General features: G+C 44.3%; 2 protein-coding genes and 1 long non-coding RNA gene across 3 annotated transcripts; 1 reads left to right on the forward strand and 2 right to left on the reverse strand.

Moving 5' to 3' along the window:
* Window positions 1-346: 346 nt before the first annotated feature.
* Window positions 347-1,781, reverse strand: LOC118432515 (protein N-lysine methyltransferase METTL21A-like). Its single transcript, XM_035844124.1, has 3 exons — window positions 1,654-1,781; window positions 982-1,121; window positions 347-490 (listed from the first exon to the last, which is right to left on the reverse strand). Exons 2-3 carry the CDS (start codon window positions 1,099-1,101, stop codon window positions 362-364), a joined length of 249 nt encoding a protein of 82 aa, XP_035700017.1. The 5' UTR covers window positions 1,102-1,121; window positions 1,654-1,781; the 3' UTR covers window positions 347-361.
* Window positions 1,782-3,566: 1,785 nt separating this feature from the next.
* Window positions 3,567-5,170, reverse strand: LOC118432479. Its single transcript, XR_004833089.1, has 2 exons — window positions 4,896-5,170; window positions 3,567-3,818 (listed from the first exon to the last, which is right to left on the reverse strand). It is a non-coding gene; the product is annotated as an uncharacterized LOC118432479 (long non-coding RNA).
* Window positions 5,171-6,039: 869 nt separating this feature from the next.
* Window positions 6,040-12,845, forward strand: LOC118432576 (NXPE family member 3-like). The gene is made up of 5 exons (XM_035844207.1): window positions 6,040-6,294; window positions 9,727-9,826; window positions 10,377-10,966; window positions 11,219-11,295; window positions 11,742-12,845. Exons 2-5 carry the CDS (start codon window positions 9,731-9,733, stop codon window positions 12,497-12,499), a joined length of 1,521 nt encoding a protein of 506 aa, XP_035700100.1. The 5' UTR covers window positions 6,040-6,294; window positions 9,727-9,730; the 3' UTR covers window positions 12,500-12,845.
* The last annotated feature ends 1,948 nt before the right edge of the window (window positions 12,846-14,793 follow it).

The raw sequence follows: 14,793 nt of genomic DNA on the forward strand, positions 1-14,793 counted from the left end.
ACTTTTCCAACCGGGGCGCGACTGGGCAGCTTTCGGGAACGAAAAGTATGCCATAAAAGACACTAAGCTACACAAGATATAAAGACAATAGTCGAGGGCATTATTTGTGTATATTTCTCGTTTAAATTTCCACAAACAGCCCGGCCGGTCCCCGGTTTGGGAATGTGACGTTAGCTTGAGGAGGATACCAGCATTACCTAGGTGAGTGCCAATTAAAAAATGGTTAACATCATGCTAAATGTATACCTGTAATGAAAATGCACTGTCTGAAATTATGTTGATTTTTTTTCAGCTGAAGAAAGTCGCTGAAGGAAAATGTCAAGCACCAACGGAGCATCTACGAAACGAAGCAGAGATAAAGCTAGTAAGGTTGCTGACCCATCAGGCTTGCCACGATGCTGACCAGTCCCGTTCCCGAGCCCAGCTCGAGCACCACCTTATCCTCCAGGTCCAGCCCGGACTGCTCCAGATACCTGCTCATCGTCTCACCCTGCAGAGGCAAAACAATGTGTTCACCCTACTAGCCCCACTCACAGTTGACATCTAGCGAGGATAAGGAAAACTGCATGCAAAAACACGACGAGCATGCCAGGCATACCGCAGATGACCTACACGTCGTGTGCGATACAAAATTTAACGTTGCAAGGCAGATGTTGTTGTTTCGCGAGATTTGATTCGGCCGTAAAATATCATATCCTCCCTCAAACAGTACGGGAGTGTGGGTGGTGTAAAGAGAGTTACTAAGTGTTATTACATACGTTAAAGACTTTCCCCTTTGGGAGATATCGAAAGTGAACACGATTTCCCTTATTCTAAGATGTTGCTGTTTCGCGAGATTTGATTCATTCGTAAAATATTACATCCTCCCTCAATCATATGTGATACAGTCAGTGGCCAGAAAAAAAAGGAACTGTCAACTAATAGGTGTAGTACATGATCCATTGAATATGAAGAGCCTGATGAATCGTGAACAAATCTCACCGACTCCCAGACAGTTGCGCCCTCCCCGCAAGCCGCCAGCTCCTCCCAGATTTCCACCTGGTTACCACAGAACGTGTACGTCTCCTTGGGAACTTTATACAGGCGTTTTCTGTCCGACATTTTGTCCTTGGAGATGACCCCTATGATAACAAATAAAGACATTGGGATTGAAGTTCATTGTTGGTATTATGTTGAGGAGAACTAGGGAAAAGGTCTTTGCAAAGAAGTCCAATACAAGTACGCATGCGAATGTCATAATCTATCGCAGGATCTATCATAGACGTATGTAGTGAAGGATGAATGTAAGATACTGTCACATTTTTGACAAAGCTAGGAGTCAAAGCACTTCAGAGTAGGGAAGGTAGGGGGCATAGGTCATATCGTTAGTGTAGGATAGACGGTATGATAACAATGCAAAATAAATACAATAGCCTCTATACTGCATGCATAAGTACGAGCATATATGTTTCAATTGCAACGCTAACAACGTCATCCATTAAAGTTTACCGTCCCTAGCTGCATTAACTGCTCGGGTTTCACTACCCCCCTCCCCAACAACCCAAGTTTTCCTCACCACAATGCTTTCATCTTACCACCACATGGACACATTAAAAAGGCATAAGTATCAAACGGAGGAAGATGTGTCTATGTGTCCACTTGAATCATTCTTACCTCAGCAACACGTTATGTCTGTACAGTTGATATCAGCTGAGACTAGATGTCTCTCTCTTCGCTCAGCCCAGAGAGTGCTAAAAATAAAACTGGAATTCCCCTCCACAAATAAGGTGCAACGGGTTGGCAGAGCTTCGCTAGGCAGCTGTCGCCTTCTATTCTCAGGACCTTGAAGCCTTAGCATGGTGCGCTCTAGCCAGGTTTCTTACTGTCTTAGGGATTGGTCACAGTCAAAGTACGATTGGGCGCATTCTCATTCTTGCAATAATCATGCATGCACATTAGGTTCCGTGTAGGCTTTTATTACAGGCTGTCTCAGCCTGCTTGACAATCCTCCGTATAGAAATCGTACGACGGCCCACGACGAGAGTGACCGAGTCGTACGAAATATGAGTGCACTGCTAAAATGGGATACGTAGTAAAGGCAAAATAGTATCCTATTTGTCCTGAATTAGTCCTCGGCCCCTCCGTTATGAAGTGATGCGGAAATCGTCTGGAGCCTAAAGTCACCTATGCGCTGAGACGACCGCATTAAGCGGGCGTCCAAAAACCGCGCAAAGCAGAAAACTTGTCGAGGGCTGGGCGGGTGGGTCGCTTCAGGCTCCAGACGTAGCCGGAGGGCCACAGGAGGACTGACAGTTTGACATCTCTTAGTATTGTGGGGTCAAAGGGCAACTTTCGGGACCAATGACTAATCAGGTTAAATAGTATCCTATTTGTCCTGAATTAGTCCTCGGCCCCTCCGTTATGAAGTGATGCGGAAATCGTCTTCCGCCTTTGCCCTCTCTGACTTTGGAGCCTTTCCTCTCCTGTCCCCTAATACCTCCCTACAAAGATACTTCCTTAAGGTACCTTCTCGCTCCTTTCCTCTCCCTGTCTACTCTTTCAAATCACTCCCTGTCTTTATCCCTCTCTCATCTTCCCATCCTTATCTTCGCTCTATCACCTTTCCTCTCCCCTTACTCATATGATTCCTTTCTTACTCCTCTCGACTTGTCCCCCTCACTCATCTTGCTCTTCTTTGAACTTTTATCACTAACGTTACATAAACCACACATTCCTAAGTATTCACACTCGTTTTCCCAACACTGATCATACCCACTCCAAATTTACACAGCGATTCAAACATGAAGGAAAAACAGACATAACTGAACCATGCTCTGTACTGCATCTGGTAAGTCATCACTGTGCGACACAAAAATCATTTATACACAGACGCACATCAGGCTGCTCACTTCTGTCCTCAATGCCCGTTTCCCGCGCACACCCTTTAGCCAGGCCTCAGTCCGGCGACGATACTTACGCACTTCCGCCTAGCAAATCATCCAGCCTCCCGCGGAAACCCATCGCACTGGATTTAGTTACAAAATGTCATGGAAGAACGTACATGACTTCCCGAATCATTCAGCCTTCCGCGGAACCCCTTCGCGCTGAATGATGTCACAGCAAATCACGAAAGAAAATAAACGAGCACAATTTCTCGGATCGTCCAGCCTTCCGCGGAAACCCTTCGCGCTGGATAACGTCACACCATGCTGAAAATACGCCTGCACACTTCTCGGGTCATTCAGCTTACTGCGGAACCCCGTCGCACTGAATGATATCTTGCTGTGCTATAAAAAAGGCGTCAAACCAAAGACGTTCTTGGTCAGACCAATCTCAAAACAGGGTTACTCGATTAGTTCCTAACCATCCAGCATCCCGCGGCACCCCATCGCACTGGAAAACGACATGTCAAAATCCATCAAGAAAAAAAAAAAAAGGGGAAAAAATGACTTACAGTCCGTTCCTTGAGCTGTCGGCGGGGTTAGCTGAACTGACCGGCAGGGGCTGGGCGGTGTCGGGGACCGGAGCGCCAGTCGACCCTGATCCTCTGGCCGCTGTCCCTTGTAGCACTGTGCCCTGAAGCCGCCTCCTCAGGTTCCCTGGTATTTATTATCTCACAACTTTATTCAGTACAAAGAAAACATGGTTCACAACATAAAACATCACAGCCTAACAGGTTCCCTGGCGCGTCTTGACCCCTCTCTGCTGCTAAAACTTGTGCAGGCCACCAACGGGTCCTATCGGGCCGCACATCTGGCGAGGTTGATGATGGCGTGTCCCGGAGCTGGGTGGTGGTGTGTCCCTCGCATCCCTGTTGTTGGAGGGGGAGAGCGTCAGACCTGTATGAACAACACGTGAACCATGAGATAGTGGGGAGGGACGGGCGCCCGGCAACAGGTCCGGTCCCAGACAGACAAGTCTAAAACAAACGCATCTTCCACACCGCCCAGCCCCCCCACATGCGAGCGAGCCGCGTTACGTGGCGTAAGGCTGGGTCACGCGCGCCCACAACATCCAAACGCGCCTTACAGATACACACTCATACACATGCAAATCAAACTCCAAACTAATGCAAAATATTAGCGGAAACCCCATACACAGCCTCGACGTTCAATCTAGGAAAGCAAAAGAAAATTCTACCTTGCCAAAACAGAAATGACACCCAAATCGTACCGACTGCAGCCTTCGAAGCTCAGAGGGGTTGGCTGAACGCTACGACAAGCTCTCTCAGCGGGGTGACGTCTGATCCTGAAAACAAAGAACCAGGAGGGGGGGGGGTCGCCATCTTGCCTCCTGGAACATGCCATCGTCGTTCTCTGTTCCTGCCTGAAATATTCACGAAAATCAAAAAATGACATCAAAATCTGGAAACTCTCGTTCTGCTCCACACCTCAGCAATAAAAGCCAACACCCACAGCTTTCCTTCGCGGAGGATCACTATGGATACAAAAACATAACCAGGACAAAAGAAATTCGAGAGAACCACCATCTGCCATGTGGGCACCAACTATCTGCTTGGAGTAGCTGTCGGACCCTGCTAAAACATTCACAAAGGCACGAAAACACACAAGAATCAATCAGCTTCACACAGAACAAAACGCCAGCCTGAACGAAAAAGGCGTCCTAAACTCGTCCCGGCCTAAGAAGGAAGAAAGGCTTGAAACTGTAACGAAAATGGCGTAAAGCAGTCACCCCTGCACTCCGGAACATTCCTCCCTCAAAAAATCAAGTATTCATATGCAAAAAACAACAGACAACGCAAGGATTAAAATGATATAGCTGGCAGCCGGAATTCCAAGCCGTGCTAGAAAGGAAACACAAAAGCGAGAACCATAATCAGTAAAGGCCGCTCCGAACCTCTAACGAAGCACACACAGGAGTAAAGAGACGAGAGAAACACAAGAAAAAGTACCAACCGACCGCGGAACCAAATCAAACCTTCCGTGGAAAGAACGTGTCCTCCCGAGGGTAATCAAAACGTGACCGCCAAGGCCTCGAGCCGTAGCGTGCTTCCCTGCGGCGTCGAAAAACCAACATCACCGCTGGGCAGGTTTTCTGCTTTGCGTGGTGAGCAGAAGTGGAGGGGTCCGCCGTAGACGAGGACCACAGGAGGACTGACAGTTTGACATCTCTTAGTATTGTGGGGTCAAAGGGCAACTTTCGGGACCAATGACTAATCAGGTTAAATAGAAGAACAGCTAGAATCATCGCGACTAACACGTACGAATATGCATATGTCTAAAGTTGTAATGTCAAAATTGAAAGTCCATTGACTCAATAAGATAACACTCTCCAAACTTTGATTACTACATCGATATCATAGAAAGTGTCTGCAATCTTTTTCGTCGGTCGTTTTGATCGTGTATCTGCTTGCTATTCAAAAGTTGCTTGACACAGAGGTAGGGAGATAGAGATAGAGACCTGAGCGTCCCTGACATTTCCCAATCACTGATACAATGCATTAAAACGTTGTTGTGTGTCGGTTCCAATAAAGTTCCTAAAAGGGGAACATGCGGCTCCATTGTCTTTTCTGAAGATCTGGCGTAATTGTGAGCGGTTGGCTTGAGGTTGTCCTTCTCCACATACTCTACAATGCACTAAACGATTATATGTTATGGGTTACTCATTAGCTCTATTCTTACAGCCTGGTGGGGGGACACTCTTCGTAGCTGTATGTTCCTCTGTTCCTAAAATGTAGTCTAAACTCAAAATATGTAGTTGTGATTGTCAATACGTGAGATGAACTGCAGAGAGTTGACGATCTCTATGTACTTTTTACCTTTATGAAGGTAACGGTGACTGACATTGTTGTGCTGTAAAGGAGGAAGGTTGCTAACAGTAACGTGTTCTCATAAAAACAGGCGATCCTATGTCAACAATCGTAGTAGGCCGTCGACGTGTGATTCTGATATCGTGCGATTTTCAACCACGCTGTATAACAGAACCAACCGCTGACAAAGATCTGAGACTGCCGTTTTCTGCAAGATTTTCAGCCGGGTTTGTACGACACTTGCACGACAATTGCAAGATCACCTTCAATCTGCGGTCTTACTTTTAATGTGGCCAGACTCTTAGTCACGTATGGTACACTTCCCTATCGACTCGACGCTAGCAGGCAAAGGTCATACATTTGGACGTTCCTGCTTTCTAGTCAGACTTTTTCTGCATAGGAAATTTCCAGAGACTATTTTTGTCTAATAATAATCTACACCTGAAGTCGGTTGGCGGTTTTCTTGTTGCCTTGGTTCGGGGGGACAAAAAAAAACGCGCGTCTTCTGTTTCTGAGCCGAGCGGAAATATTGCGGAAACAAACAGGTATGTGAAGGGATCAACACGGAAACAAATAGGATCACGTTATGTCTTTTGATTCTTACTAAATGGTCCAAATTATGTTTAGCGTAGCAATACACTAATCTAGTTTCCAACATAGTACAGACTAACTACGCAGGCTAAAAAGTAGTCAAATTTAGACAACTAGGAGTCTAGCCACCATATGGTATCACTAGTTCAGTTCCCAGACGGGTAAAATGTTGATCTATTCGCAGGCTCACTCTCCTGGCCGAATTCTACTATTGATAACCCCTCAGGAAGGTCTGGTAGAGGCTAACAGTAATCATCGGCTTACAAAAGTCGAGAACAGCTTGTTCAGTTAGACAAAGTTAGTAAGACTGGTGTAGCCAAGCATTACGGCTTCCCTAGTTAATTCTGTCCACCCGTAGAATGACAATATGTACAAAACACTTCACGGGTAACTCTTTTTGATAATCACTACCACCCGCCATGCTAGGGTAAAACCCTAACTCCCTGAGCGTTATACCCCGCGAGGCTTCGCTCAGTTTTCTATAGATGCAGATGCAGATATTAATATTAATCTCCAAGCAGATCCTACGATGCCATAAGATAGTATCAAAGCTGGCCAGGGAGTATAGCCGGCTAAGGGAGTCAAATGGGCACCTACGGTAAGTTTGATACTATACATTACGCACCGGGGATCTGGTTGGAGATTAACGTTAGATGTAGAAGTAGATGCAGAAGTATATGCAGATGTAGATGTAGGATGCAGATGTAGAGTGATGTAGATATATTGGATGTAGATGTTTATAGACGATCTTGTTTACACTGTCCTAATGAGTTGAGTATGGCATTTCGTTGGCGTTGATGAATGTTGTGGGGAATAAATCATCTTTTTTACTTATTTCGGTCTCAAACTTTACCTAAGCCCAAGACTTGAATGTACGCACGCGTTTGAACGGTCCTAGCTCACATTAAAGGCCCAAATTATAAATAAGACTGGTAAGAGTTGTCAAGTTTTAGTTTTTACAGAATGAGTACATACCCTCTTCTACAGAAAAAATATTACAGTATATCAAATCAAGACAGTTAAAAATGATAAAACAAAAGACCGCCTTGGTCAACCTTTACTTACCAATAAATGTCCACAGTGAGCCGTTCACGAGTACTGATACACTAGGCTGATATGGGGGGAACTTCACTCGTTTTCTTGATTCTTGTCAATCAACATCAACACGTCATTTCCACATACCCATCTTTTGCTCGTCTTACTCCGTAAGACTCGGCTCTACGCACCACGTGCAAGAGGATGAGTGAGTGAACTCCGTAAGAATGGGGGTATTCTTTTGGCCGTGTCTGTATGCGTGCTTGTGTGTGATTGTCTACCTGTCTGTTCATAACCTCAGAACCGCCGAATACAACTAGTAATTTAGCTCGTCAGTCTGCTAAACAAAGGTATGCGCTCCATCATGTTACATGTTATATAGCATGGAAACTTATCTTGTAGTAGAGAAAACCAGTTAAATTTTCAATAGGACAGGCCCATCATAGCATTGACGATTTATAAGGTCACAAAAAAGCGGAGCACTCTTCAAAACAACCCATGTTAAAGTTTAGCGACGATATGTACATGTGTTCGTGGAACTCTTGTTTGCTTTTGATATCAAGACACAGGAATCCGAAAAACATACTTTGGGGGGCTTTAAAAAGGACAACAAAGCAACAGAGGGATTCGGAAGGCCCATGTTAAAAACAGAGACAAAAACTGGAGAGAATTTGTTTGCCTCAATCCCATCTCTGTTTGACGAGAAAACAAACACTGCTACAGGTACAACTTACCCCGCTGCCCGTTACTAGGGGCAAGGTATGCATGAATCAACAACGTGTTGGATTTCCATAAAGGACTTTCAATCTCTTTCGTGTAACAAGTAATTTTTTAGACATTTGCTTCCGCGTTTGCAATGTTACATGTTTCTGTTGGCTCGCAACGGCTAGAAAACTAAAATATGTTTTTATACCAAACATCAATAACAATGTGCCTAACGTAAATAAATGTGCTTCTGTACGGCCGCGGCCAGCAAAATGTTCACTCTAGTTGAACATTCTCAATAGCCATTACCTCCACGACTTTTGTGTCATTTTTTGTGGTTTAGAAGCAGTAGTCAAGAAAACTTTATGTGTGTAAACAACAAAGACATCAAATAAAGGGTACAGCGTATGGCGACAACAGCTGTTAAAGATTAATCTACAAATAACACTTATAACTGAGTAACTCTACTGCCCAAGCGTTTTAGTCGATTCCAGTTCAACTCATCGGAGTGGACTCTGTTAACACACGGGGCCGCGAAGTGACTTTACCTTTGACTTTGACGCCCAGCTGTATAACGACTCTACTATGCTACGTGTAAAGCAACATTTGGTTCGCAACACGCGACGTACACTTTGGCAAAAGTACATTGTGTCAACAACATATGTATACCTTCATGTGCATTTGGTATGCGGTATCTTTTGAAACCTGCCCATCCTCACGCTGGACAACTTGACCAAGCCTGACTAAAATCGCGCCCCTAGCGGCCGGCCTTACAGTTGCCACCACCTAGGTGATCAGCCAGCCAGCGAGAGATTGTGTAAACACAGGTTGGACTTGACCCATCTTTCAAGTTAAGACCACAGCATATAAATTTTATGTGTGACATCCTCTACAGACAGCAAAAATAGTGAGATAGGGAACAAAAAAACATGGGAACAAACAAGATGGCTTAATTTTCAAAATAGACACCATAAAATTTGCAACAAGAATGTGACAAATGCTATCACAGCCAACAAAGCATCCATTCTTGTATTCAAGAAGTGAACTAGTGTAGCAAAATTGGCACTAGTGTGGTATACTGGCATCACCTTCGAAGTTGGTAATTACACTCATAGTGGTGCCACTTTTGCAACTATCGAAATAGTTCAGTTCAGTCAATCTACAACTGCAGTCATGGCTCCTTCACTTGTGTGACTGCTACCAATACAATTAGGCTACAACACAACATATTTTCCAATTTTGCTACTTTCTCGTTATTATGACCATCCCAGAAGAATTTTTTCTGAAATCGGACGAAAATTGATGAGCGAGCTGAAGTTACCCATAAAATTTACTTGCCATGGCTCAACTCAAGTCAAGTCGGGTAAAAGGTACTTGAAAAGCTTACACAGTCCTGAGTCAACTCCGAAAAGTATAACTATGTGGTTATAACACAAAAATGTTTCTTCATTCCCACGTGTACGTTTGAAGTAGATATTGTATAGACCTGGCACTGGCAAAAATATATATACAAGTTGGTCGTGATATCAACATGGGTGTAGGCTTGTACATGAGTACAAATTAAAGTACTTGTAATCCGAAATCTGCCTTACCCATTACCTATGTTATAATGTCCTCCTCCAATTTCCGTTTCTTTGACTTTGTAGGATCATGACTGAACCATTAGTCGGCAGCATCCGCCGCTACACAAAGTACACGGCGCTCTGTATACTTCTCTTCAGCAACGTGGGGATGTACTATTTTCTGGTAGGTTATTCGGACTCGTTTCTCCGAACAATCCATCCGTTTGATTCCATGGCATTCTGATAAATGTATTTGCATCCATCGACAAGTTGATGATTCGCTTATAATTCATGAATTTTACCTGCCTCTTTTTCAGTCAATCATAACTGATTTAAGTGTTCTTTGTTCTAGTGTTCTTCATGTCATAAAGGGGTTCATGAAGATCACGAAATTCAACAATGATGGACCTTGATGATAATACCAGAAGTTAAAATGTGGATGATGTGAACTGAAGCACGTTCCCTATTAAATTCATTCATTGGCAAAATCATGTCCGAAGGATAATTACACGTGCAGTCTCAAAGTAAGAATGAAGTAATGATGTACTTACCGCACTAGTTTCTTGAACTATAAGGTACCACTTTTACTATAATGTTGATGCGTTTAACTTCTTATTGGAAGGCAGTGGATAATGAACTACCCCACGTTCTGCAATGAGAGGTATCTGACTGAACAAAATACAGCCGATCCCCAAATGTATCTCCCTTCTCTTGTTTTTGTTGTCCCATCACAGAAAGGTTACTGGAACATCGAGTACATCTACGCCAATCAACTGGGCTATTTGGTGACGTCACCGAAATCAACATTTCGAGTTGGGGAAGAATTAAGTGTGGTCATCTCAGCTCGACACAAGCATAATATGACCGCAAACGTCGGTGACTTTTTACGGGCCTCTATTTCAACATCTAATTCACGTTCAAGTGCTGTCGGCATCATCAAAGACAACGCCGATGGCACGTACACTGTGACGTTTCGACTCTTATGGACAGGAAATGTTAAAATTAATATCCAACTTATCAGTTCTCGACAAACTGTAGATATCATAGAACGAACTGCTCTTGATTTTCCCGCCGACAAGGTCATGTTTCGCAGACGCTACCAGAACGGAAGCAAAGAGGAAGTTCAGGTGCTGTGTAACGTGTATCCCGAAGTCTTGCACGGAGACGGCGGCGTGTGTAATTATTCGGACCCGCACGCGGGGGCACGGTGGTTCTGTGAGAAGGCGGTGACAGTTCCCTGTGACGCCTGGGGCTTCCACGGCGTCCACATGTACAGGGCGATGAGAGACATGCTAGAGAAGGGAGAAGAGAGTCGTTTCAGGAAGTACGTGTATCGAACACAAATATAGTAGTAGGGATAGTAGGGAATAGGTTACATGTTATGGGGTTTATGTTGTTTGCTCAAGACAAACTAATCGTTACATTTGCAAAAGTTATCAAATTTGATATCAGGACTATTTCTGTACAAGTACCACAAATGATACAACCTGATGACAGTGATGATAGTAACACTCAGCAGGAGTACAGTAGAATAAACGGTAGAATAATTCATCATCTTGAATGGTTTCTTCCATAGCACATTTTCCAACGGTGAAGCAAACGCAGCAAGAATTCCTCTCTCTGGAGACCCAGATAGAGTCTACGTCATGGAAGGTAGGATTATTATATATGATTTTTCTCTTCATTTCTCGGCGTTAGTCTCCTACGTAGACTAGCAGTACTCGCCTGTAGCCTATACAAAATACCTCGGGCTGATCCGGGTTGTGGTTTCCACTTTTGTGGGTGTGGCATCAAACCACCTGTCAGCCAATCAGAGATTCCGCTTTACCGTTAAGGTGAAATATCTAGGCGATTCTCTGATTCGTTGACAACTACTTTTGTGGCTAAGCCCACAAAATTAGAATCCTCAGTCTCGTTCAGCAGAGTCTCCCATTCTGGCTCCCAGTGTATATTGTATAGACTGCGAGCAAGGATCTGCGAGGGGAGGGGAGTGTGCTCGATGTTAGATAGTATAATTCATTGACTCTGTTGATCATGATATTTCAGTTTCACACTTCAGTTCTGCAGACTTCACTGAAAATCGTACTGTTGTAACTTAGGCATGGATCTCTTGGCCAACCGCACCCACTGCATGCCGGGACATCCCAACCCTCCCATCTCCGGTTATTTCCATCATGGCGTCTGGCAGTCGCTAGTCTGTGAAAACAGGCATTTCTCCACAGTACCAGAGTGGCAGCAATGTCTCACAGACAAGACCATGCACTTCTTTGGGGATTCCACCATACGACAATGGTACGAAGAACTCGTGAAGATCTTGCACATGACTGAGATACCTATTCCAGACGCCGTTCACAACACGGGTCCACTGCTTGCTCACGACTCAATAAATAACATAACGGTGAAGTTTCGAATCCACGGACCACCTGTTAGGTCAACTTGGACTCCGACGTTTCACCTTAAGTACGTCGCTAACGCCATTGATGAGATCGAAGGTGGACCAAACGATGTAGTCGGCATTTCTGTCTGGGCTCACTTCACCTCGTTCCCTGTGGACATCTATAAAGAAAGACTGTTCGCGATCCGGGTTGCTGTAGAACGGCTACTCAACCGGAGTCCGGGGACTGTGGTCGTCATCAAGTCTGCAAACACGCGCATGGGCAACGAACTGATCGGAGGCAACTGGCTGGGTCACAAGTTGGACCTGATCATGAGAGAAGTGTTCGCCGGGATGCAGGTTGTTTTTGTTGACGCGTGGGAGATGACTAATGCCCACTGGAACAAGGACAACATTCACCCTGCCTCTGAAATAGTCAAGCAAGAACTTGAGTTCCTATGTTCTTTTATTTGCCCACTTTGATATATATACATATATGAATTGTGTCCTTTGAATTACCCATCTCTATCACCAGTGTCGAAATGGTTACTACCCACAGTGTCCTCATAAAAGTCAGCAGGCGCGGAAGTTTTGAATCCGTCCAGTTTCTCTTGTCGTCTGGAATGGCCCGATAACATTCCAATGTTGTTGTTTTCTGTAACGTTTAACTTACCAGAACAGAATGCGTGTTTTTTGGAATTTCCGAGAAGCACACTTACTTTTTTTGTTCAGTCATGAATTGCTAGTATTCGACTCTGTTAGCCTTTATCTAAAATGTGGTGAAATGATGAGCATCCGAGAGTCGTTGTTTTTTCTATGACCAACATAATCGAGGACAAGTAGATATTACACATTCTTATAAGAAGGCTTACAAGTTATCAGACCAATCATAATGAGAAAAAAAAACGTATTTATATTTATATTTTGTTATTGTATGGATATTAAGAGTTCCTCCCTCAGTGTATGGTCTCTGTGTGGTGTTTTTGCCAATTACCATGACCTGAGTCTTCTTGGCATTTGCCTTGAGTCCGGCTAGAGAGCTGTTCTTACATAACAGGTCAGTAGTTTCCTGCAGGCCGGGTTTTGTGTTGTCCAGTAAGGCCATATCATCAGCATAGTCAGTATCCATGACCGATACCAATGGCTGTTGAGGAGTTTCCTGAATCAACACTGCACCTGCGCTGAGTCGTTTGTTTTGTTCCGTGAGGTAGGCTGCCAAGTTGATGCACACATTAAAAACTGGTGGACCCTGTATGTCGCCCTGGCCCGTTCCGGATTCAACATCGAACCAATTGGACTGTTCCCCATTGACTCTTACTGCGCTCACTGTCTTGTTGAAGAAAGCCTGTAAGACTCGAATGTACTTAGCAGGAAGGCCATAGAAAGAAAAGGCTTTCCAGATGAATTCTCGTTTGATACTGTCAAAAGCAGCCTTGAAGTCAATAAAGTTTATGTACAGTGGGATGTTATATTCAATACTTCTGTGGATGATTGTTTGAAGAGAATAAATCTGGTCAATGCATGATCTGTTCTTCCGAAAGCCACACTGATTTTCCCTCAGCAGATTTTCCAGTCCCTTGTTGATGCGCCTCAGGATAACAATTTGGAAGAGCTTCGATGCTGTTGACCTGAGTGTTATCCCCCTGTTGTTCCCGCAGATTGTAGTGTCACCCTTCTTTGGCAGCACAACGATTATACCCTTAGCCCAGTCCTCAGGGATAACCTCACCATACCAAACCTTGGCAAAAAGAGCTTCCAACGCCTTCGTTAATCCCATCGCACCGTACTTAAGTTGCTCGTTGGCTATTTCATCCACTCCCGGAGATTTGTGGTTTTTCAGTTTTTTAAGGGCATCCTGGATTTCTTCACCTGTTGGCGGACCATCATCATCTCCAAGGTAGGTAAAACTGGGGACCCCTGGTATGCTATCTAGCTCAGTTAAATCAGTATCTTCCTGTTGCGGGTTCAATAACTCTGAGAAGTGTTCGGCCCACCGTTTCCGTTGAGCGTCGGGATCAGAAATCAACTTTCCAGACTTGTCTCTGACTGCCGAGGACTTCTTACTGCGTTTGTTTGACAAGATTTTGATCTTCTGCCAAACTTCTCGCTGATTTCCTTGTTTCGCTGCATCCTCTAGATCCGTGGCCACTCTAAGAGCCCAGTTATTATCATCAACTTTGCAACTTTTCTTCACCATTTTGTTTAACCGTGAGTATTCTGACTTGTTCACATCAGATGTTGGATCACGTCTTTTAACCTGAGCTCGCTTCATAATGAGTTCTTTTGTCTTCTGTGATAGGTGTTGCTGTCGTCTTTTCTTTGGACGGTCACCAAGCACTTCAGATGAGGCAGAGTGAACAACCACTTTAAACTTCTCCCATGTGTCCTCAATGTGTTCATCTTCTACATACAAACATTCAAAACGATTCTTTAACTCGATGTTATACTCTGTGACCTTTGTTCCATCACGTAGATGTTCCAAAGCTGGAAAAGACCGTTGTGTAGCTTTCAGTTTGTCTACTGCTTTTAGTTTGACTTGGAGGTGGAAGGATATCCTGTTGAACAAGTCAGCACTTTTACTTACCTGGGGACCACATTCACTAGTGATGGAACATTAGACACTGAAATCTCAAAGCGTATCCAAAAAGCTGCTGGCGCCTTTGCTCAACTTGGCAAGATTTGGAATAACAGTAACATTCTTCCGTCAACTAAGATCCGTATCTACGAAGCAGCAGTCATCACAATCCTTACATATGGGAGTGAAGTCTGGGTAACCA

Source organism: Branchiostoma floridae, chromosome 15, assembly GCF_000003815.2.
Source record: "Branchiostoma floridae strain S238N-H82 chromosome 15, Bfl_VNyyK, whole genome shotgun sequence".
NCBI classification, from domain to species: domain Eukaryota; kingdom Metazoa; phylum Chordata; class Leptocardii; order Amphioxiformes; family Branchiostomatidae; genus Branchiostoma; species Branchiostoma floridae.

Coding starts and splice junctions, on each gene's coding strand:
- LOC118432515 (XM_035844124.1), bottom strand. CDS start 1,101: ATGTCGGACAGAAAACGCCTGTATAAAGTTCCCAAGGAGACGTACACG. Junction 491..981: donor GCGCAACTGTCTGGGAGTCG/GTGAGATTTGTT, acceptor TTGCCTCTGCAG/GGTGAGACGATGAGCAGGTA.
- LOC118432576 (XM_035844207.1), top strand. CDS start 9,731: ATGACTGAACCATTAGTCGGCAGCATCCGCCGCTACACAAAGTACACG. Junction 9,827..10,376: donor TGGGGATGTACTATTTTCTG/GTAGGTTATTCG, acceptor GTCCCATCACAG/AAAGGTTACTGGAACATCGA. Junction 11,296..11,741: donor TAGAGTCTACGTCATGGAAG/GTAGGATTATTA, acceptor GTTGTAACTTAG/GCATGGATCTCTTGGCCAAC.